This window comes from Taudactylus pleione, unplaced genomic scaffold (genome assembly GCF_031769625.1).
Source record: "Taudactylus pleione unplaced genomic scaffold, aTauple2 ptg000262l, whole genome shotgun sequence".
NCBI classification, from domain to species: Eukaryota; Metazoa; Chordata; class Amphibia; order Anura; family Myobatrachidae; genus Taudactylus; species Taudactylus pleione.
Genome location: NW_028284664.1, coordinates 1,478,499 through 1,498,117, shown reverse-complemented (window position 1 = coordinate 1,498,117; position 19,619 = coordinate 1,478,499). Strand labels below are relative to the sequence as shown.

Genomic DNA, 19,619 nt, shown 5'->3' with positions numbered 1-19,619 from the left:
AATGCCTTTTTGGCGGCCTGACACGCTTGTGTTCGCACATCCACTCCCCCGTTCACAAGCACCTTCCCCTGTTACCACCCACAAACGGCACTATCTGTCACTCAAAGCAGCGACCTGATAGTGACTTACGAGCTACCAAAATCAGATCGCAAATACCGGCTTGCGCACGCGCACTGTGACTTATATGCATGCGCAGATGGGCGAAAATCGCTCACAGGTCTGAATCAGGTCCTAAGGGAGGATCTCAGTCACTGGTAACCCACCTGCTTCTCATGCATGTAGTTTACTAAAATAGTTTGGAGATTGACAGAATAATTTCATTACATTCTAATCAGCAGATGAGATGTGAGAAAGCACCTTGCACTATTCACATATACTGAACATAAGTAAGAGTTGCCACCGTGTCTTACCGCTATAAGTTACAGTACCTCACTAAGAGATATTTTATAATTATATCACCTTTAAGAAGCTCTGATTGATTCACTACAGAGCAGTCAAAGACCTAACAGCGCGAAATGTTACTCCTAGGAGTTGTAAGTTCTATATTAAAGGATACCTGGCTGTCACTTAGACACAAATGCACATTAAACAGATAACAGAAGAGACATCATGTAACTAGCCATATGTTACATTTACTGTGTTACTATTAATGAGGATGTACAGAGCCTGTGTACTGACAGCAGCCTGCTCACTGTAATCCTATAAACTCATTTATCATTAGTCGCCCTAGCATCATACTTGTTGACATTCTGGCAGTCCTCTCCAGGTCGGCATCGGCACAGCGTGTGTTTGGGGGAGACGTGGCGCAGTATAAGGGGGCGTGGCATGGATTACCAGGATTGTGAAGCCGGGAGAGATGTCCACTTTTAGGGTGGCCGGAAGTGCCACCCGATTTTCGCGAGCCTCACGGAAGTTCCGGGATAGTAGGCAAGTGTGCTTAGCATACGTGTAACAGGAAGCCCAGATATCCATGCTTGAGTCACGATGGTTAAATCAAATTGATTGAGGTACTAATTAAAGCTGGGTGGACATCAGACGATGTGTACCCAGGCCGGCGTTTGGGGGCGATGGGACCGACAGGGTGGAGGGATGTGGCATCATTAGTGACATCCCCCATCAGCCCTGTAGTAGGGCTGAATGGGGGATGTTGCTCACGACCCGCGGGAGTGCACATATCATGGACAATGTACCCGATATGTTGCTCCCCGACTTGCTAGTCCTGATCATTTTTTGGTGGCGTCGGGGATCAGGGAATTGCTGCAATCAGTCGTAGATGTATGGGCCCTTTTACTGCCGTGCTACAGCCACCGCACCCATCCGCAGGCATGAGCGCAAGTGGGTAGGTGGTCATATATATATATATATATAAAAATAAAAAAAATAAAAATAAAAACAGAAAACCCAGCACTCACCATGTTTAAACACTCACAATGATGTATAAATAAGTAAATAAATAATGGGGATTTAGTTCATGGATTGATCAATGCATTTAACCCCGCAGCCCACATCACGGGACCCCACTTTCTGCAGGTCCTACACTATCCGTCACACTGATGGAAACCTGTTAGCTGCTATCACATACACAGTGTGACGGATAGTGTAGGACCTGCAGAAAGTGGGGTCCCGTGATGTGGGCTGCGGGGTTAAATGCATTGATCAATCCATGAACTAAATCCCCATTATTTATTTACTTATTTATACATCATTGTGAATGTTTAAACATGGTGAGTGCTGGGTTTTCTGTTATCATTTATTTAAGCAATGTGGTCACAGGCCACTTGCACCCCAGTCCTGGGAATGGCGAGTGCAGGTCTGCACCCCAAATCTAGGAGTGGCGAGTGCAGTGGATTTCTGACTTTGTTTTTATATATATATATATATATATATATATATATATATATATATATATATATGTATATATATATGTTCCATTCGCTTATGCATTTACCTGGAGTTTGTGGCATTAAAAACAACACTAGCAAGGGAATGTATTTTATAACCAGTGGTTATCCGGCCTATTAGTGGTTGAAAATACAGATTTATAGTTGTTTGGACAATTGAACAGCTTGTATTAGAGTTTGTTTGTGTCCACTACAAGTAAAAGATCTATTAAACAGTGCTATATTGTGAAAAGGAAGATTCCTGTCAACAGACACATTAACAGGAATCTAAAAACTTACTTTTTGTAACAACACCTTCAAGCCGGATGATATTTGGATGATCAAACTGTCCCATGATACTTGCTTCTCGGAGAAAATCTCTCCGCTGCCTGTCCATATAACCTCCTTTTAGAGTTTTAATGGCCACTGGGATTTCCTTCTTTGTAGGAGTCTTCAATCTTCCACTGCACACCTCTCCAAATTCCCCTAAAAGATAACTTGGTATTAATATAAATAGCACTCATATCATGGTGTAAATTGTACAACCTACACTCATAACATTTCTTACGTCTACTCCAAACACAGTAACAATGAGAAATCATACTCTACTCATATTATTTATGTCCGGAACACCACGCACATCTTCCAGCAACTAGAATAACATTAACATTTAATGCTGTTCTGACTACACTACTGTTTAGTACAAGAAATGCAAATTGCTAATTACAATTTACTTTTTTATTAAAGAAAAAAAAAATATTGTTACAGGTGGTGAATATTGATATTAACTGATAGAAAACAATTCACAAAATATAAAAGTAAAACAATACTCTATAATGCTGTATGGACTTTCAGTCCCACTAATGAATACAAACAAAATAGATAGAAAGTACTCTAAAAACAAATATTTAGAAACCATTGAACATTAAAAAAACCACTATCAATCATTTTGATCTGTTACAGCCAACAACATAATAAAAATAGTGACGTACATGTACCACTGCAAAATGTGTAAAATAGGCAACAGGGCAAGCTATTACCAGTAACCCTTAGCGCGACTTAGACCAAACGCATCACTCACCAAAAAAAAAACATTTTCACTTGGTAATATAGCTTTTCACCCTTTGATAAATAAGCACCATTGTTTCTGTCTCCTTTCACCATTTGTTTAACTACAATGTTGAACAACACACAGTGGCTACCAGAGGAAGTTGAGAATTATAGGACCGAATTCAATTCAGTGCAATGTTGAATAACAGCGGGAGGGAGCTATTCAATACGCCACGCTTTTTGGGTGGCTAAAGGATTTCTTCTCGCACCCCCCTGGGCATGCGAGGAGAAATCTGACAAAAGTGCCGGGCGCGCAGCTGTTGACCGGCTTAGCGTGGCGCTAACAGCCAGGCGCCCGGCACTTTAGTCAGAGAATGCCGGCTACGCACCTCAGCATCCAGGTTAAGTCGCGAGAACCGGTATTCTCAGACTTAACCAATTCCCGACAAGGCAAACAGCGCGTTGCATTGAATAGCTGCAGGAGCTCCCTCCCGCAGCTATTCAACATCACACGGAATTAAATACGTCCCATAGATTGCAAAAACATCTACTGTCCACTATCCAAAATGTGCAATTATAGTCTGTTCCATCTTGTTCTATAAGAACAATCCTAATATCAGCACAATGTTACTACATATAGCTGCACAAATATATTTCTTAAATAAGGGAATATGTGTAGGCACAAAGTTCCTGTAAGAAATTAAATCCATTTTTAAAGTTATCCCTGATGAAGTATATGTTGAACTAAAAAAACATATACATCTGGAAAGGAATAGTTGGAACTGGGTTAGTCCTCGGTCTCCGCCTGGCCACTCAGAGAGTACAGGTTTCTGCGTTGTCAGTTTGGTTCCAGCAAAGGATTGCTTCTTTGCCGGATGGACAATATTTCGGATAGGAATAGTTGGAAAAGGGAAATATTTTATTAGTTTAGCATAAGGCAAAAATAAATATATGCAAAATAGGAACTAGTATTATACGCATAGTGCAACTTTAAGTCTGGTACACTTAGTTCCAAAGATAAAAGCAATCTTCTTGCACTGCTGATTATTTAACATGTCTGCGTAGATTTGTGAATAACGTGAAATCAGTAGATGAAGGAGAGAAATAATAACAAGCAGAAAGAGAGACAATTAGAGATACAATGATAGTGCGGTAAGTACTGCTTACACTGTTCTGTTTGATTTAAAGCTTTAATGTTCATTTTAATTCTTTATTCTTTTTTTGAACATGGCAAATGTAACAGAAAATTATAAGTTATTTGTGAATTTTAAAATATTGGCTCAGCATGAAATTACTTTTATAAATCACTGAAGCTATGATGATATCTAAAAGTGTGAAACAGTTGGAATTTTAAACCATATGTCCTCATGGGATGCAGTTTATAGACCGGCGGACAAAATGCCGCTGGTCTATATCCTGCCACGAGAAGCCCGACGGGGGACTTCAGATAGGCGTCAAAATACTGACACCTATCTGAATCCCGATGCCGGAACACCGAAGGACGAGAGCCCGAACCAGGTAAGTCCGGGACTTGCTTAGTGTTAGCCGCAGGGGGGGGGGGGTTTAGGGTTAGGGAGTGTAGCAGGGTTAGGGTTAGGTTTTGGGGGGGGAAGGTTAGGGTTAGCGAACACCCCTTTTGCATGTCTCCTTAGTATACAGTAGAAAATGTTGTTATCTTTCTGAAATTATGTGATGCTAAAAATAATCATATAAAATATATTTTTTTAAAGATAGAATAGTCTTCATGATGGATGGATGACACATGGTACTGTATGTAATATCTCATAATGATAAATCTATTTCCTGCCACCAGTAATATCAAAGTGATTTCCCCCTAGGTCAACATTACTAGGTTTTAGGTTAATAATATATCTATGCATGCTCATCTCAGTTAAACTCAGGCCTAAATTTTTCATGAATATTACAAAGCAATTTGAAATAATACCATGGGATAATCCCAGCATGTGGCTTATATGGGAGATAATAACCTTATATGCTATTCCTCTCTAGGGACCTGGTGTTTATTGGAGATATATATCTGATGAAAAATGTATGGTAATACATGTATGTATGTGTGCATCTCTCTCTCTCTTTATCCCTCCGTCTCTCTCTCTCTCTCTCTCTATCGATAATAATGGCTCCCACTCTATGGAAGTGGAGGTATGTGCTGCAGTTTGGAGTATGGGGGAGAGGGGTCGGGCCAGCTTGGCCAGCAATTATTTGCTCACAAACCTCTATCTGCAGTTTTTCTCTAACCAGTGAAGCACACATCTGCTTGTCCACGATGACATGCAATTATATATATAATCTGCTAAATCAGTAATTTCTCTGACGTGTACAGTGGGAGCTGGGGTCCCCGTCCAATGGTTCCCACTACTGGCGAGACATGTTAGACAGTGGGGCAAGTATAGAGGGAGAGGAGGAGGAGCAGGAATGTCCTCCTACAAATCATTATCTCCTTTTTAATAACCCTCTGAAGGCAGGGCCGGATTAGCCATTATGGTGCCAGGGGCACTTAAGACACAGGGCCCAGCCCCCACTGATCTAGCTTACCCTCTCTTGTCAGCACTGCCCCCACTTGTTGTCTGGCCCACGCCCACTCATCGGCCAGCCCTTGGAAAATACACTGCACTGCACAGTGCAGTAATGTGCTCTGGCCGGGGGAGAGGGTTCATGTGGGCATTATCAGGCCCGCTGAGAGCCACGGCGGGCCCGGGTAATAGGGGGCATGGCCTAATAGTGGGAGGCGTGGCCACACCCCCTTCCCGGAAAAAAAAAAAGATATGTAGCGCCGCGAAGCGGCGTCGCGCACTGGGGAGGGGGGCGCTCTGTGCCCCCTCAGCCCTGCTCAAAGCCAGGGGGGGCGCGATCAGTGTGATCGCTCCCCCCACAGGCATAGGAGACTGCTGTGGCTAAGCACGAGCAGTCTCCACTGCAGCTCAGCACACGCTGTGTGTTGGGCTGCTGTGAGGGAGGGGGAGCGGCGCTGGACCCGGGCCCCCGCCGGGCCCCTCAGGAAGCCCGGGCCCCGGTAATCTGTACCCGCCCCCCCCCTCTCGGCGCCCCTGGGCATTATACAAAGGTGCAGCAGTATACAGTGCTCGAAATTTGGTGTGTTTTGATCAGGGATGTGCGGAAAATGTAGAAGCCTCACCTGCCAGACACTTTTAGCTCCACAGTTTTGACTATAAAAATTATTAGAATAATACAAAGAAGATAGTTAGAATATTTTCTTTACATTTTCTTTTAATTTTTATAGTCAAAACTCTGGAGTATACCCAAGCATAACAGGAAAGGGTCTGCCTCACGTGTGTGTGTGTGTGTGTGAGTGTGAAAAAATGTTGCAAAGTAAGAATGCTTTAAAAAATTTAAGTGTTAATAGTTTATTTTTAGCAATTAACAAAATGCTAAGTGGATGAACAGAAGAGAAATCTAAATTAAATCAATATTTGGTGTGACTACCATTTGCCTTCAAAACAGCATCAATTCTTCTAGGTACACTTGCGCAAGGGGATTGTCAGGGATTTTGCAGGATTATAGTCAGGGGTATAATTAACCAATCATACAAAACAGGTGATAATGATCATCAATTTCATATGTAGGTTGAAACACAGTCATTAACTGAAATAGAAACAGCTGTGTAGGAGGCTTAAAACTGGGTGAGGAACAGACAAACTCTGCTACAAAGGTGAGGTTGTGGAAGACAGTTTCATGTCACAGATCATACACCATGGCAAGACGGAGCAACAGCAACAAGACACAAGGTAGTTATACTGCATAAGCAAGGTCTCTCCCAGGCAAAGATTTCAAAGAAGACTGGGGTTTCAAGATGTGTTGTTCAAGCTTGTTTTGAAGAAGCACAAAGAAACGGGCAACGTTGAAGACCGTAGACGCAGTGGTCAACCAAGGAAACAGTGCATCAGATGAAAGACACATCGTGCTTATGTCTCTTCGAAATCGGAAGATGTCCAGCAGTGCCATCAGCTGAGAACTGGCAGAAACTAGTGGGACTCAGGAACACCCATCTACTGTTCAAAGAATTCTGTCCAGAAGTGGTCTTCATGGAAGAATTGCGCCCAAAAAGCCATACATTCGACGTGGAAACAAGGCCAAACAACTCAACCATGCATGAAAACATAGGAACTAGGGTGCAGAAAAATGGCAGCAGATGCTCTCGACTGATGAGTCAATATGTGAATTATTTGGCTGTAACAGAAGGCAGTTTTTTCGCCGAAGGGCTGGAGAGCGGTACAATAATGATAGTCTGCAGGCAACAGTGAAGCATAATGGAGGTTCCTTGCAAGTTTGGGGCTGCATTTCAGCAATTGGAGTTGGGGATTTGGTCAGGGGAATCAGTATGAAATACCGCTGGCCGCATGTTCGATTCCCGGCAGTGGCAGCCCGACAGATGGACAAATCCCGGCAGCGGCAGCCCGACAGCGCTGGAAATCCTGATCGTCCTCAGGTAAGTATATACTAACCTAACTTAAAGCCCCTAACCCTAACCCTCCTTAGGGGTGCCTAACCCTAACCTCCCTCCCAAGTGCCTAACCATAATCCCCCCTGTAAGTGCCTAACCCTAACCCTCCCTCCCCCTGGCCTAACCCTAACCCTCCCATAGGGTTGACTAACCCTAAGTCCCCCCAGGTGTTCTAAACCTAACCCTCCCCCCCGGCGGCTGTCCACTCACAGCGCCCGGCATCCCTTTGATCGGGATGCCAGGCGCCTGTCTCCCGATGTCGGGAAAATGACAGGCGTCTAGATTTAGACGCCTGTCATTTAACCCACGCCGGGATAAAGCAGTCGGGAATCCGGCTGTCGGGATCACATCAGCTGGTTTCCCGATTGCATCCCTGGTCAGGATTAATGGTCTCCATAATGCTGAGAAACACAGGCGGGTACTTATCCATCATGCAATACCATCAGGGAGGCGTCTGATTGGCTCCAAATTTATTCTGCAGCAGGACAACAACCCCAAACATACAGCCAATGTCATTAAGAACTATCTTCAGTGTAAAGAAGAACAAGGAGTCCTGGAAGTGATGATATGACCCTGATCTAATCATTTCTATGGGGTACTGGCGTTAGTGGAGTTATGTTGACGTTAGCTTGGGACTGATTAGTTCCTAATATATGTATATCAAGGTATTATTCTATGCTCTACTCTGTTTACTAATCTCCTTTATGCACTTTATTAGGTGCTAGCACTATATGCAAACTATATATATAGTATATAATAAAAAAAAAAAGCACTAATCCACGGCACTCACCATTCCTAGTTTTGGGGTGCAACATGGTATGTGACCACATTGTTTAAATAGAAATCACAGGGGCTCTGCACTCACCATAATAACTAATAATAATAATAATAATAATAAACATAATAAACAGTGGGGTTTTGGTTCATGAATTGATCAATGCATTTAAGCTTGCAGCCCATCGTCACGGGACCCCACTTTACCGCAAGTCCCTACTCTATTGCTCAGAATTATAACATGGACATAGCCATCACATTAGTGTTAAACTCAGGGTATGCTATCAAGGTTTAAAGCTCACAGCAACTTTGCTTTTAAATGTGAGACAGTCACCCAGCACACCTGTTGCAAAGCACCTAGGAAAACAGCTGACACAAGTTAGATAACTAGTTAATAGGGGTGCATGAGAAAATGTGATCACAAAAATGATTAATTATAAAAATGAATCATAATAAACAAAAAGCACTAATCCACGGCACTCACCATTCACCAATAAACGATGGGCTGCAAGCTTAAATGCATTGATCAATGCTTGGTGACTGTCTCACATTTAAAAGCAAAGTTGCTGTGAGCTTTAAACCTTGATAGCATACCCTGAGTTTAACACTAATGTGATGGCTATGTCCATGTTATAATTCTGAGCAATAGAGTAGGGACTTGCAGTAAAGTGGGGTCCCGTGACGATGGGCTGCAAGCTTAAATGCATTGATCAATTCATAAACCAAAACCCCACTGTTTATTATGTTTATTATTATTATTATTATTATTAGTTATTATGGTGAGTGCAGAGCCCCTGTGATTTCTATATATATATATATATATATATATATATATATATATAAACCAAATCTCGGAGTACAGTAATTGTTTACAATGAAGTTAGATATTTTGGCCTGATAAATACTTGAATATAAGCTGTGCAGGACAGCCGATGGGACAATGCGACGAACGACCGTCGTTATGGACAGATCGGGCATACACACTATATGTTGTGTATGATTGTTCTGATGGTGATCCCAGCACTGCGACCTCGGTCGCAGTGCTGGAATCACGCAGATTCAGCAAGGAGGTGTCTGACACCTACTTCTGCATTTGCCTCTGAGATGGATGGAATTGAACAGCTGGTTGCCTGTGGATCTGCTATTCATCTCTAAATCAGGCCCTGTGTTATTTTATATTTTGTCAAATAACTTGATGGTTGTTAAAAAGACATGTATTGGGCGTGTTCATTCATATACACATACAGAAAGATGAATTCAATCCAAAATGTATTCATTCCTATTGACAGTATTTTATTAGTTTAGTAATTCAGGTAGCAGAAATTGTAATGTACAAAACTTAGTTTAGGTATCCCGCCTACCTTCCGCCCATTTCTCCTTTTTGCGAAGATAATTGCTGTTTATTTTTATAGGTTTTGTTGTACTATGTTCTTCATTCAGTATAAAATATAGATACTTGTGGTGCAGTCCATTATATTTAGCCTTCTACCTACTCAAACAGATTAGATGTTTTATTGTTGGAGAAATTGTGCTGTGTGTTCATTCAGTTTACCTAAATGATGGTTCTGAATTATCATTACAGTGGAAAATCTTCTGCAGTAAACATTTTTTATGTTAGCCAGGCACTTTCTAATAATACGTGAGCTTTAATCAGGGCCCGTAGCGTAATGATGCAATAAGGTTACATTTCCTTAAATGAAGTACAGTATAGAAGGGAGTTGTGTGTATGATCACTGTGCACAGCAGAAAGCTGCATTAGTTAGATAATCAGTGTTTGATGTGGATGGGGTATTGTGAATAAAAATTAAGTAATGCTTAGAAAATTATCTAGCATCTAAAATACATTTTGCTTAATAGATTTTTAGATGAACTAGCACATTAGTGTAGCCACTTCGCCGCAGTGGTGGTGCTGGGGTGCAACACACAATTACTGTTATAGTTTATAATGACACATTAATTCAGTTTCAAGCCGATGTACTACACAGAGCTGTGGACTCAAGCTGGAGGATATTAATATGCACTGGTACATGGCGGTATTGAAATGTAATAATGAGCTGTTTTGTAATAGGTACCCTAATCAAATGGAGGATGGCAAATAGAGAGATATACAGGACTACTGGCGTGTGAAATGTTCATTTGATTAAAAGATAAAAATAATTTAGTATTGCCACAGTTGCTGACAACTTGTGATAAAGGTTCCCTTTTGGGATGAAAATAATATTGTATTTTTAATTGCATTTACTTTTGGCGGGCAAGCCTCTACCTGCTGATAGCTTATCGGAGACAGAGGTGTATCTATAATGAGGTAATTAGAGGCAGCTTTGGCTGGCAGTATCTGTGCCATGATAGAAGTGGGTGACAACAGAGGTAACTGTAAAAGGAAGAAGAACAGTGGGCTAGATGCGCCCCTACAAACCATTTGCTTACCCTTAACAGTGGATGTGCTTGTGCACACTTCATCACAGGTACCTAAGCAGTCCTTCTAGTGTGAAGAGGGGTAGCAGGATCTAGTAGCCAGAGTACCAGTGGTATGGTGCCCCAACCCAATTATCGCAGGTACCTAAGCTGTCTCTCCAGTGTGAGGATGGAGAGCAGGGTCTAGTGGTAAGAGTTCTAGTGGTATGGTACCCCCATCCTGTAGCAGAAAAGCTAATTTCACATCAGCATGGGCATAACTGCACATGATATTATGTTGGTAAAAACAGGAAAATTTCCCTTGTCCATTTATGTAGCATCATTTTTATGTTCAAATGCTTTGAACTACGGTCTGTGTAATCTAAGAGGGGTTGTATGAAGGTCTGTCTTCCTGAACAGCCATCAACCCGTCTCGCTGTATATGGCATGAAAGAAATATATCTGTTGAATTATATGACAGCTGACCAGACCCTTGCTAAAACAGTCATTAAGAGCCTGTGGGCCTGATTCAGACCCGCTCACAAGCGCATAGCTCTCGCAAGCGGGTTCATGGTGTCCCAGTGCGGCGCGCACACTGCGCGTGCCCGAGCCCTGGAGCGAGCGCAAAAAGCACACGCTCCGTGGCTCACTACAAAAGGGGCGGCTGTCGATGTTGATCGACAGCTAGCCCCGTTTTGTAGGCATGGCGGGGTGTGGCTTCACAAACAGAGGCGTTCAGAAGCGAATGCCTGCCGTTTGTGGGCGGCCCCACTGACATCACCAGTGAGCAGGTGACATCACCAGTGATGTCAGTGTGAGAGCTTCAGGCTCTATTAGAGCTGGAAGCTCTCTCAGGCTTGTGGCAACGAGACCCTACTGCAAGGGTCTCGTCGCAAGCCCGATGGTCGTGATGGTCTTGACCATGGCGACCATCATCCTGGCCGCTCGCAATAGCTGTGGGTGGTCACCCACATCTATATGAGCGGCCAGGAGGCCGCACAAAAAAAAAGCCCTAATTCAGAGTGAGCGCTCTTCACCTAGTCAGCTGTGTACATTTATGACCCCAGCCTGCTTCCCAACTTCAAAGAGAGCTGAATGTGTAAGTAAAGAACCCCTGCACATGTGGCCAGGAAACCCTGAGCTTCAGCCAGCTGGGCAATCCACTCTGAGCTGAAAAGGGTTAAAATCACCACAGGGAGGGGGTGCTGGAAAAGCAGGCATAAGTATGTGACTCAACCCTGGCTTATCGTTCATTCTGCATGAGGCTATCGAAGGATACAGATGATCCAGAGTTTGACACTGGGAAGGCCTCATCCGAGAACTATTTAATCCACTGTGACTCAAATGGTTTGTTTTCCCCTTTATTTTATTTTATAGAAAGCATCAGTAACTGTGTGATTCTTTTTAACAATACTATATTCTTTATAACTTTTTGTACATACTGTAAGCTTTGAAAATATTTTGTACATACTGTAAGCTTTGAAGATATTCTTGAATAAACATTAATTCTAGTTCTGGATCTGTGTTTTTATGGCCCAAAGCCTCATATGGCTTATGTTACCTATTTTTATAAGTATTGATAATTGTGTATGCAGGTGAGAGCAGAAGCTCACCTCATGCTTTAGCATTACAGTTTTCTTCTGCTGGTGGCAGTTACCAAGTTTAGTGAACCACATGTGCTGAGGTAACCTGTAAAAGTCACGGGTGGCGATTCTCAGATTGGTGTATCTTGAGGTTTGGCTCGCAAGACCGTGACACACCCAATTATCAAAGGTACCTAAGCTGTCTCTCCAGTGTGAGGATGGAGAGCAGGGTCTAGTGGTCAGAGTTCTAGTGGTATGGTATCCCCACCCATTCATCGAAGGTACCTAAGCTGTCTCTACAGTGTGAGGATGGAAAGCAGTGAATAGCGGTCAGAGTTCTAGTGGTATGCTGCCCCCACCCAATTATCATGGGTACCTACAGTTAGTTGCCTCTCCAGTGTGCAACACTTGGTGAGGAAGTGGTGGATGACAAGCGGCTGGCGTGTACAATGCCACGGACACAGCCGAGCCCATGCTCATGTCAGCGCCGAGAGAAGGGCTTGTGGCAGCTGGGACACTGGCTGCCGTGTGTGCAGGCAGGGACAAAAAGAGGCAGTGACAGATACCCTCCCCCTGACATCTCATCTGTTGTCTCTGCCAGCTGTAGCAGCCTGGTGGCAGCACTGGCAGGCGCGGAGTCCTCGGGGGCCAGGGTCGCGTATAAATTTTTTTACCAATATTATTGGTAATATTTTATTCTTTAGCGCTGGTTTTTCTGTATTTCGCGTATACATTTACGTCAGGGAAGGGATGCTAATGGTGTTCTGGCACACAATACTCACAGGAGGCAGCTCTTTCCTGCTGCTTCTATATTATGAGATAGTCCGGAGGTCAGAGGACCGTGTGGTGAGCCCTGATTGGAGGAGCTCAGTACACGTGCGCCTCTGACTTGAGCAGGGGCGGGGCTACACCGTCTTGTTCTTCAACTCCTCAGTCCAGGGCTTCAGGCAGCATGGAGGACAAGGGAAATACTGGAGGCTCCACATCAAGGTGAGAGGAGGTGAGACTACAGGGGAAGATATTGCTTATGTCCTCCACTCTCTGTGTGACCCTGCCTGAATATATATATATGTGTGTGTGTCTTTTTGTAACCCTGTATGTGTCTATGTAACCCTGTATGTATTGTGTGTGTGTATGTACTGTATGTCTCTATATGTAACCCTGCATATATGTGGGTGTGTGTATATGTACAACTAAAATTGAAGACACACTGTGGCATATAAACCATATTGGATAGGAAGCCTGAAGATCTGATCTCAGGTCAGTGCTATTGTAGTGAGTGGTGACATTGATAAAGTCAAATAAGTGAACTATTGTCCCTCTTGTGGTTTGTACTTGGTATATGCCTGGTTGATGGATAGTGTGTTCTCCAGTCATGCATGGGGTTCTCTTTACCTTCTGGCAAAAGGGAAATGTTTCACTCCTCTCTTTGCCTCTCTCTCTCCCCTCTCTCCTCTCATTGCCTCTCTCCCTCCCCACTCTGCTGCCTCTCTCTCTCCCCTCTCTGCTGCCTCTCTCTGTCCCCTCTCTCTTCTCGCTCTCCCCTTACTCCTCTCTCTGTCTCTCTCTTCTCTCTCTCCTTTCATTGCCTCTCTCACTCCCCGCTCTGCCACCTCTCTCCCCTCTCTGCCTCTCTCTCTCCCCTTTCTCCTCTCTCTCCTCTCTGCCCCCCTGCCCCCCTCTCTGCCTCTCTTGCTCTTTCTTTTCAAATGTCTTGCACCTGTCTACGGTCTCACTCAGCGCTGGGCATGCCTCCAGCGTGCCAAACATGGGGTGTGGCTCGGGGGTACGGCTTTTCCCACGAGATCACGCCCCCTCAATATTCGCTTAGCAAGGAAATTTAGCTCACACCGGCCCTGCTTTCTATGTGCCTCCTCCTCGCAGTACCGCATGGACGAGCAGGAATACCCCCAGGCCTATAAAGACATGCTGGAGAGATACAAAGGTACCCGATGCACTCCGGGGCTTGGTTGCAGTGGGTAACGCCATCTTCCTGATGGTGTTACCCTATTGAAGCCTATTGGCTTCTATCGAGAGAGTGCTGTGAGAGGGATCCAATAGTATCCCTCCTAGCACCTCCGCGGCGCGTGCGTCCTTTAGAACATGCGCAGAAGGACGCCAGAAGGTCTTCTGGGTCTTAGAACCAGAAGTACCTCCATCGCAAAGGGCCACTCTTACCGGGAGAGTGGTCCTTTGCAGTGTTCTTCATGCATGCCGGTGTTGCTAACGCCGGCATGCATGCAAAGGGTGGCGGGATGCATCGCATTCAGAGTGTGATGCTTCATGCATCCTGCCCTAGGTGAGCAATAGGGGTAGTAGGGACAGATGGAGAGCAGAGGGGTCTGTGGGTGATGCCTGTCCTGTCCACTGGCCTAGAAAGAAGTAAAAAGAGCACAAGCTATGCCTGACCATTAATGTTCCCAGTAAGGGCCGTATTTAATTAGTTTCGCACCCGCAATACTTTTTCGCATGCCGGACTTTTCACCTACTTCGCGTGTTTTGTACGTGGAAACTTTTCGTGCGCGCCCCCGCTATTCGCCGTATTCAACTCCAAAGGACGCGAAAACACGTCCCGGCAAAACTCAAACAGGCGAAAAGTGCTGTCAAAGATGGGGAAATCAGCCTTACACCCCCCAAAAGATGCACTAACATTGGGGATCAGTACAGATGTCCCCGAATAGCCCTCCTGACAGCTATTTGTGGTACTTAAGTGCTTTCAATTGCCTCTATATAGTGCCTTTGAACAAGTGGTGAAGAATAGCATTAATTAGTATTTTTTTCGTGAAAAATAAGTAGTCCTGTCAAATTTGGTGTACTTGAAAATGGGTGCAAGCATGGTTTAAATCTGCAAAAGTGAAGTTTTAAGTGACGTCAAAAACGCACCTTCAGCAAGCACCTGCAATCAAAAAAACACCTCATCCATACTTGCAGATCCCCCAAAAGTCTATTTAGCTACTTTTTATGTGTGTACCCCCACTTTATACTTTTTCGCCCCCATTTTCAAAGTCATATTTTGGAGTGTTCCTCTTTTTTTTTTAGTTTTTTTTTACGCAGTTATCCTTTGGGGGGCTGTTCCAAAGGGTGCAGAGTGGTTTCCGCACCTTTGCACCCCAAAACCGCAATTCTGCACTTTTTTCAGCCTGCTATTCATAGGCGAAACTTTTTCACCTATTACATTGCATTGACTTTCCGCGTACATGAAAAGTCTTTGCAATTGAATACGGCAAAAAGTTTCCGCCTGGCGAAATGACGTTATCTGCTTTTCACCACTAACTGAATACGGCCCCAAGAGGGAGGAGAGCCCCGTTGCTGTGTGATTTGACCATCTACTGTCAGACATGTTATTAAACGCTGACATCGGAAAAAGATAAAACAAAATGCTCAGCATTGCTATGGCGAACTCGGCAGAGAACCCGCTTAATGAGGAAAGAAAGAGGATGTTGACAGTGTGATCCACAGGGTGGAAAGTAGAACTAGCTTACTAGATAGGGCAGAAGAGAACTTATTCAGCGAGGAAAAATAAACAGAAAGGGAGGGCAGGAGAAACACTTTTATATACCCACCGTAATGTTATTAAACTCGTCACAATCTGTGTTTTTATGCAGTTATGGCAGGCGGTGAAACATTAACAAGGTTAAATTACATTATTTTGCCTTATTTCATGGACCACTGGCTACATTACAACATTAATTATGATAATTTAAATAAATGACTCGAACTGATGAAAACAGAATTGAATTAAAATTACTATGGACTATAATATGGGGGTTAAGATAGCTCACAGACTGATTAATAAGCTAATATAGACGTGTATTTAACTTACTTTGCCATGTTAGTTACAATATGGCGGATATGTGACATATTCAGCAAGCCATTTATTTATCTGTAATTACTAAATACTGTATACAATGTCTTTGTGCCTAACTTTTATAATTTTATGAAAAGAATGTATCAAGAATGGTTCATAATACAAGGACAACCAAAATTACGCAACTTAATTGTGAAATGCACTTGCCCCACCTTAATATAACTTTAAACTGCAGCTTTGCTATAAAATAAAATAATTTCTTTATATAAAAAATACATGAAAAGCCAGATTCTACAGTGAACAGACATCATCTAAAGCTGCGTTATTATTGGAGACAAATCTGAAATGATAAAGGTTAGATAATTAGATGTGTTTGCTGTGACACCACCATTGTGGCTATGTGCCTGCATGTATACCCACCGATCTGCACTACCTGCAGAACATTTCTGGCAAACTAATCACTTAAACTCTGCACTGCACCACAGTGATAGAAGATAGAGAAGCGCTTCCCTTCTAAGTAGCTGCTTTACAGCATAGGGATGTGAGAGGTAGCATTCTGGATAGACTCACTCTTACTTGTCCACTCTCCCGGAATTGCCAGCAAACTACCAAATTTGTAGAGTCTCCTGGCTCACGGAAAAGTGAGCAACTCTCTCAAAATGCATTAACTGCATCTAATTCTTAGGTGAAATGGCCGGAACAAGGGCATGATGACATTGCTCCTGATACAGAGATGTTTGTGTACATCTCCGATGGTTCTGGGTCTGCGCAGATGCAGGACCGGCTTCAGGGGTCAGAGCACCCTGTGTTGGCGAAGCTACGCACGACGGAAAATGGGGGTGTAGACTAATTACCATAGGGTGTTGGGGAGGGGTGCGCCCTCTATGCGTGCCGCCCCTGTGCGATCGCACTGGTCGAACACACCTGAAGCTGGCCCTGCTCCTTATGCACAGAAATTGGGACTATGATTGGGCAATTCACTGAGACTGTAGCTTACACTGACTGACAAGTTGAATTTATGAATTTAATATTCCACAATCTTCCCCATCAATTTAGTAGGAGTTTTAAATTATAACATTGTGCTTTTTGGAGGACACTTAGAGCCAGATTCTGAGTTGCATGCAATGCTGATATTCAATGTTTTTCAAGTCATGAAAAATTCGTACAGCGCATGCGTGTCATGGTGTGTACACACAGTGGTGCAATAGGGATTGAGACGCACATCTCAGAAATGTATTGGGCATTCCTGGGCGATGACTGGGAGCTGGCTATTCAGATGCATGGAGATGTACCATCTTATGGGCGTGTTATAGGAGCGCCGCGGGCGTGGCGCAAATGTTGTCACAAAGTTGTTGATGCTTAATTGCTTACATTGGAGGCCATAATCTGGCAGTCATAACCATCAAGGGTTATCGCTGGCAATAGCACTGTATTCGACAATTTATTATTATTATTATCCTTTATTTATATGGTTCCACAAGTGTTCCGCAGCACCTTGCATAGTACATAAAACTAATAAGTGAACAGGAAACAAGTAACTTACAGTACATTATAGTGCAGGACAAGGACACGATTTATATACGTTGCTGCAGTAGTGATTAAAACGCTCACAATAAGCAGCAGGGAGTTGGCAGTCACGTGTTAGGTGCCCTTATGGGGAGTAAGGAGTAGAAGAAAATGTAAAAAGAAGCACATGAGGGTAGAGATCTGCTCGTGAGAGCTTACATTCTGACAAAAAGCCCTAATGATTTATACACGGACTTGTGTCTGTTCGTCCAAGAATCTGCCTGTGACTTATGGCCGGAACACACTCGAGGATATGTCGTCTGATCCATATAGGGCACATCGTCTAGTGTGCACACTCAATGTCAGTGTGCACATCGTCAGTGACATCGCCCGTCGGACCTGCATGCAGGTCCGAAAGGCGACTTTGTCAGCGGGCCATGCTGCCGAATGCAGCATGGCCCTCGGTGCCGCACTGCCGTTCCCGACATCGACAAGTGTGTGTACACTTGCAAATGCTGGGACCCCCACCGGGTCCCATCGCATGATAGGTTGCTGGGAGCACATCGTTAAACATGTACCCAGCATAAGAAGCAGTTCACATGAGGGATCATCGGTGCCTGCAATCTGTGACACCACACACACAAGCAAACTCCCACTATTATCAGAGTATAGCTGGGCATGTGACTTATTGGCAGAGTGGTGTATACCCCCCAACTGCCCTGCTTTGGTTGGGACAGTTGCATTTTTCAGTGACTGTCCCGTCATCCAACGCATGGGCCGTTGTCAGGAGTGCGACTATCTCAGTACATAAAGATAGATTACTTTTTCCATAGTTCCTTTGTGGTCGTTGGAGGAGCTATCCTGCTTGCTGACTTTCTACACATACAGGGGATAGAGAGTTAAAGTTATCATCTGTTTCCAAGGTGTTGTCAGGTTGTGGGATTCCTAGATTGCTCATTATTTCAAACCTGATTCCATTTGGGTCACATGTTCTGAACTTCCTATGCATCACAGACCTCTAGTATAAAGCCCGTTACTTACTGTGTCTCAGTGTCTGTGCAACGTTACTTTCAGGTCTTTCTTGGACTCCTGCAAGATCCCTGCTGTATCTGTGGGTTGCTGTGGACTTTGCTATATCTCCGCTCATGTTCCAGCTAAACTTCTGATGCCAGTTACCAGCCGCACTACAGTGCTCAGCATAACCATTGCCTAAGTATGGATTTCTGCTCCATTGCTGTGGTTTCACCTTTTGCTGCACTATTTACTTTGCCTGTTGTCTCTTACTCTTGTGGACATCGAACCCATCTTCGTTACAGTTGTCAACTGCACCGTTACATTTATCATCACCGCATCGCGGGGCTCAACCCCGCTCCGGATTCTAGTTACACCGCAGGGCTCAACCCTGTTCCCGGAACCACACCGCTTCACAGGGCTCAACCCTGCTTCAACCTTCATTGCATCGCGGGGCTAACCCCGCTCCGGATTCTAGTGATTCTAGTTACACTGCAGGGCTCAACCCTGTTCTGGAACCTCACTGCATCACAGGGCTCAACCCTGTTTCAACCTCATTGCATCACAGGGCTCAACCCTGCTCCGACCTCACCGCATCACAGGGCTCAACCCTGCTCCGACCTCACTGCATCACAGGGCTCAACCCTGCTCCAACCTCATTGCATCACAGGGCTCAACCCTGCTGCGACCTCACCGCATCACAGGGCTCAACCCTGCTTCAACCTCACAGCATCACAGGGCTCAACCCTGCTCCGACCTCATCACATCACAGGGCTCAACCCTGCTCTGACCTCATCACATCACAGGGCTCAACCCTGCTCTGACCTCACCGCATCACAGGGCTCAACCCTGCTCCGACCTCATTGCATCACAGGGCTCAACCCTGCTCCGACCTCATTGCATCACAGGGCTCAACCCTGCTGCGACCTCACCACATCACAGGGCTCAACCCTGCTTCAACCTCACAGCATCACAGGGCTCGACCCTGCTCCGACCTCACCGCATCACAGGGCTCAACCCTGCTCCGACATCTTCGCATCACAGGGCTCAACCCTGCTCCGACCTCATCACACCACAGGGCTCAACCCCGCTCCGACCTCACCGCATCACAGGGCTCAACCCTGCTCCGACCT

The 19,619-nt window shown here is 44.5% G+C and overlaps 1 protein-coding gene across 2 annotated transcripts in view; it reads right to left on the bottom strand.

The window, feature by feature from the left end:
* EPHA6 (EPH receptor A6) overlaps positions 1-19,619 on the bottom strand; it is an 888,766-nt gene that overhangs the window by 167,866 nt on the left and 701,281 nt on the right. For both annotated transcript variants that reach the window (XM_088481055.1, XM_088481056.1), the window contains exon 11: positions 2,181-2,366. In XM_088481055.1, coding sequence (XP_088337181.1) covers positions 2,181-2,366 — 186 coding nt within the window. The remainder of the gene's footprint in view (positions 1-2,180; positions 2,367-19,619) is intronic.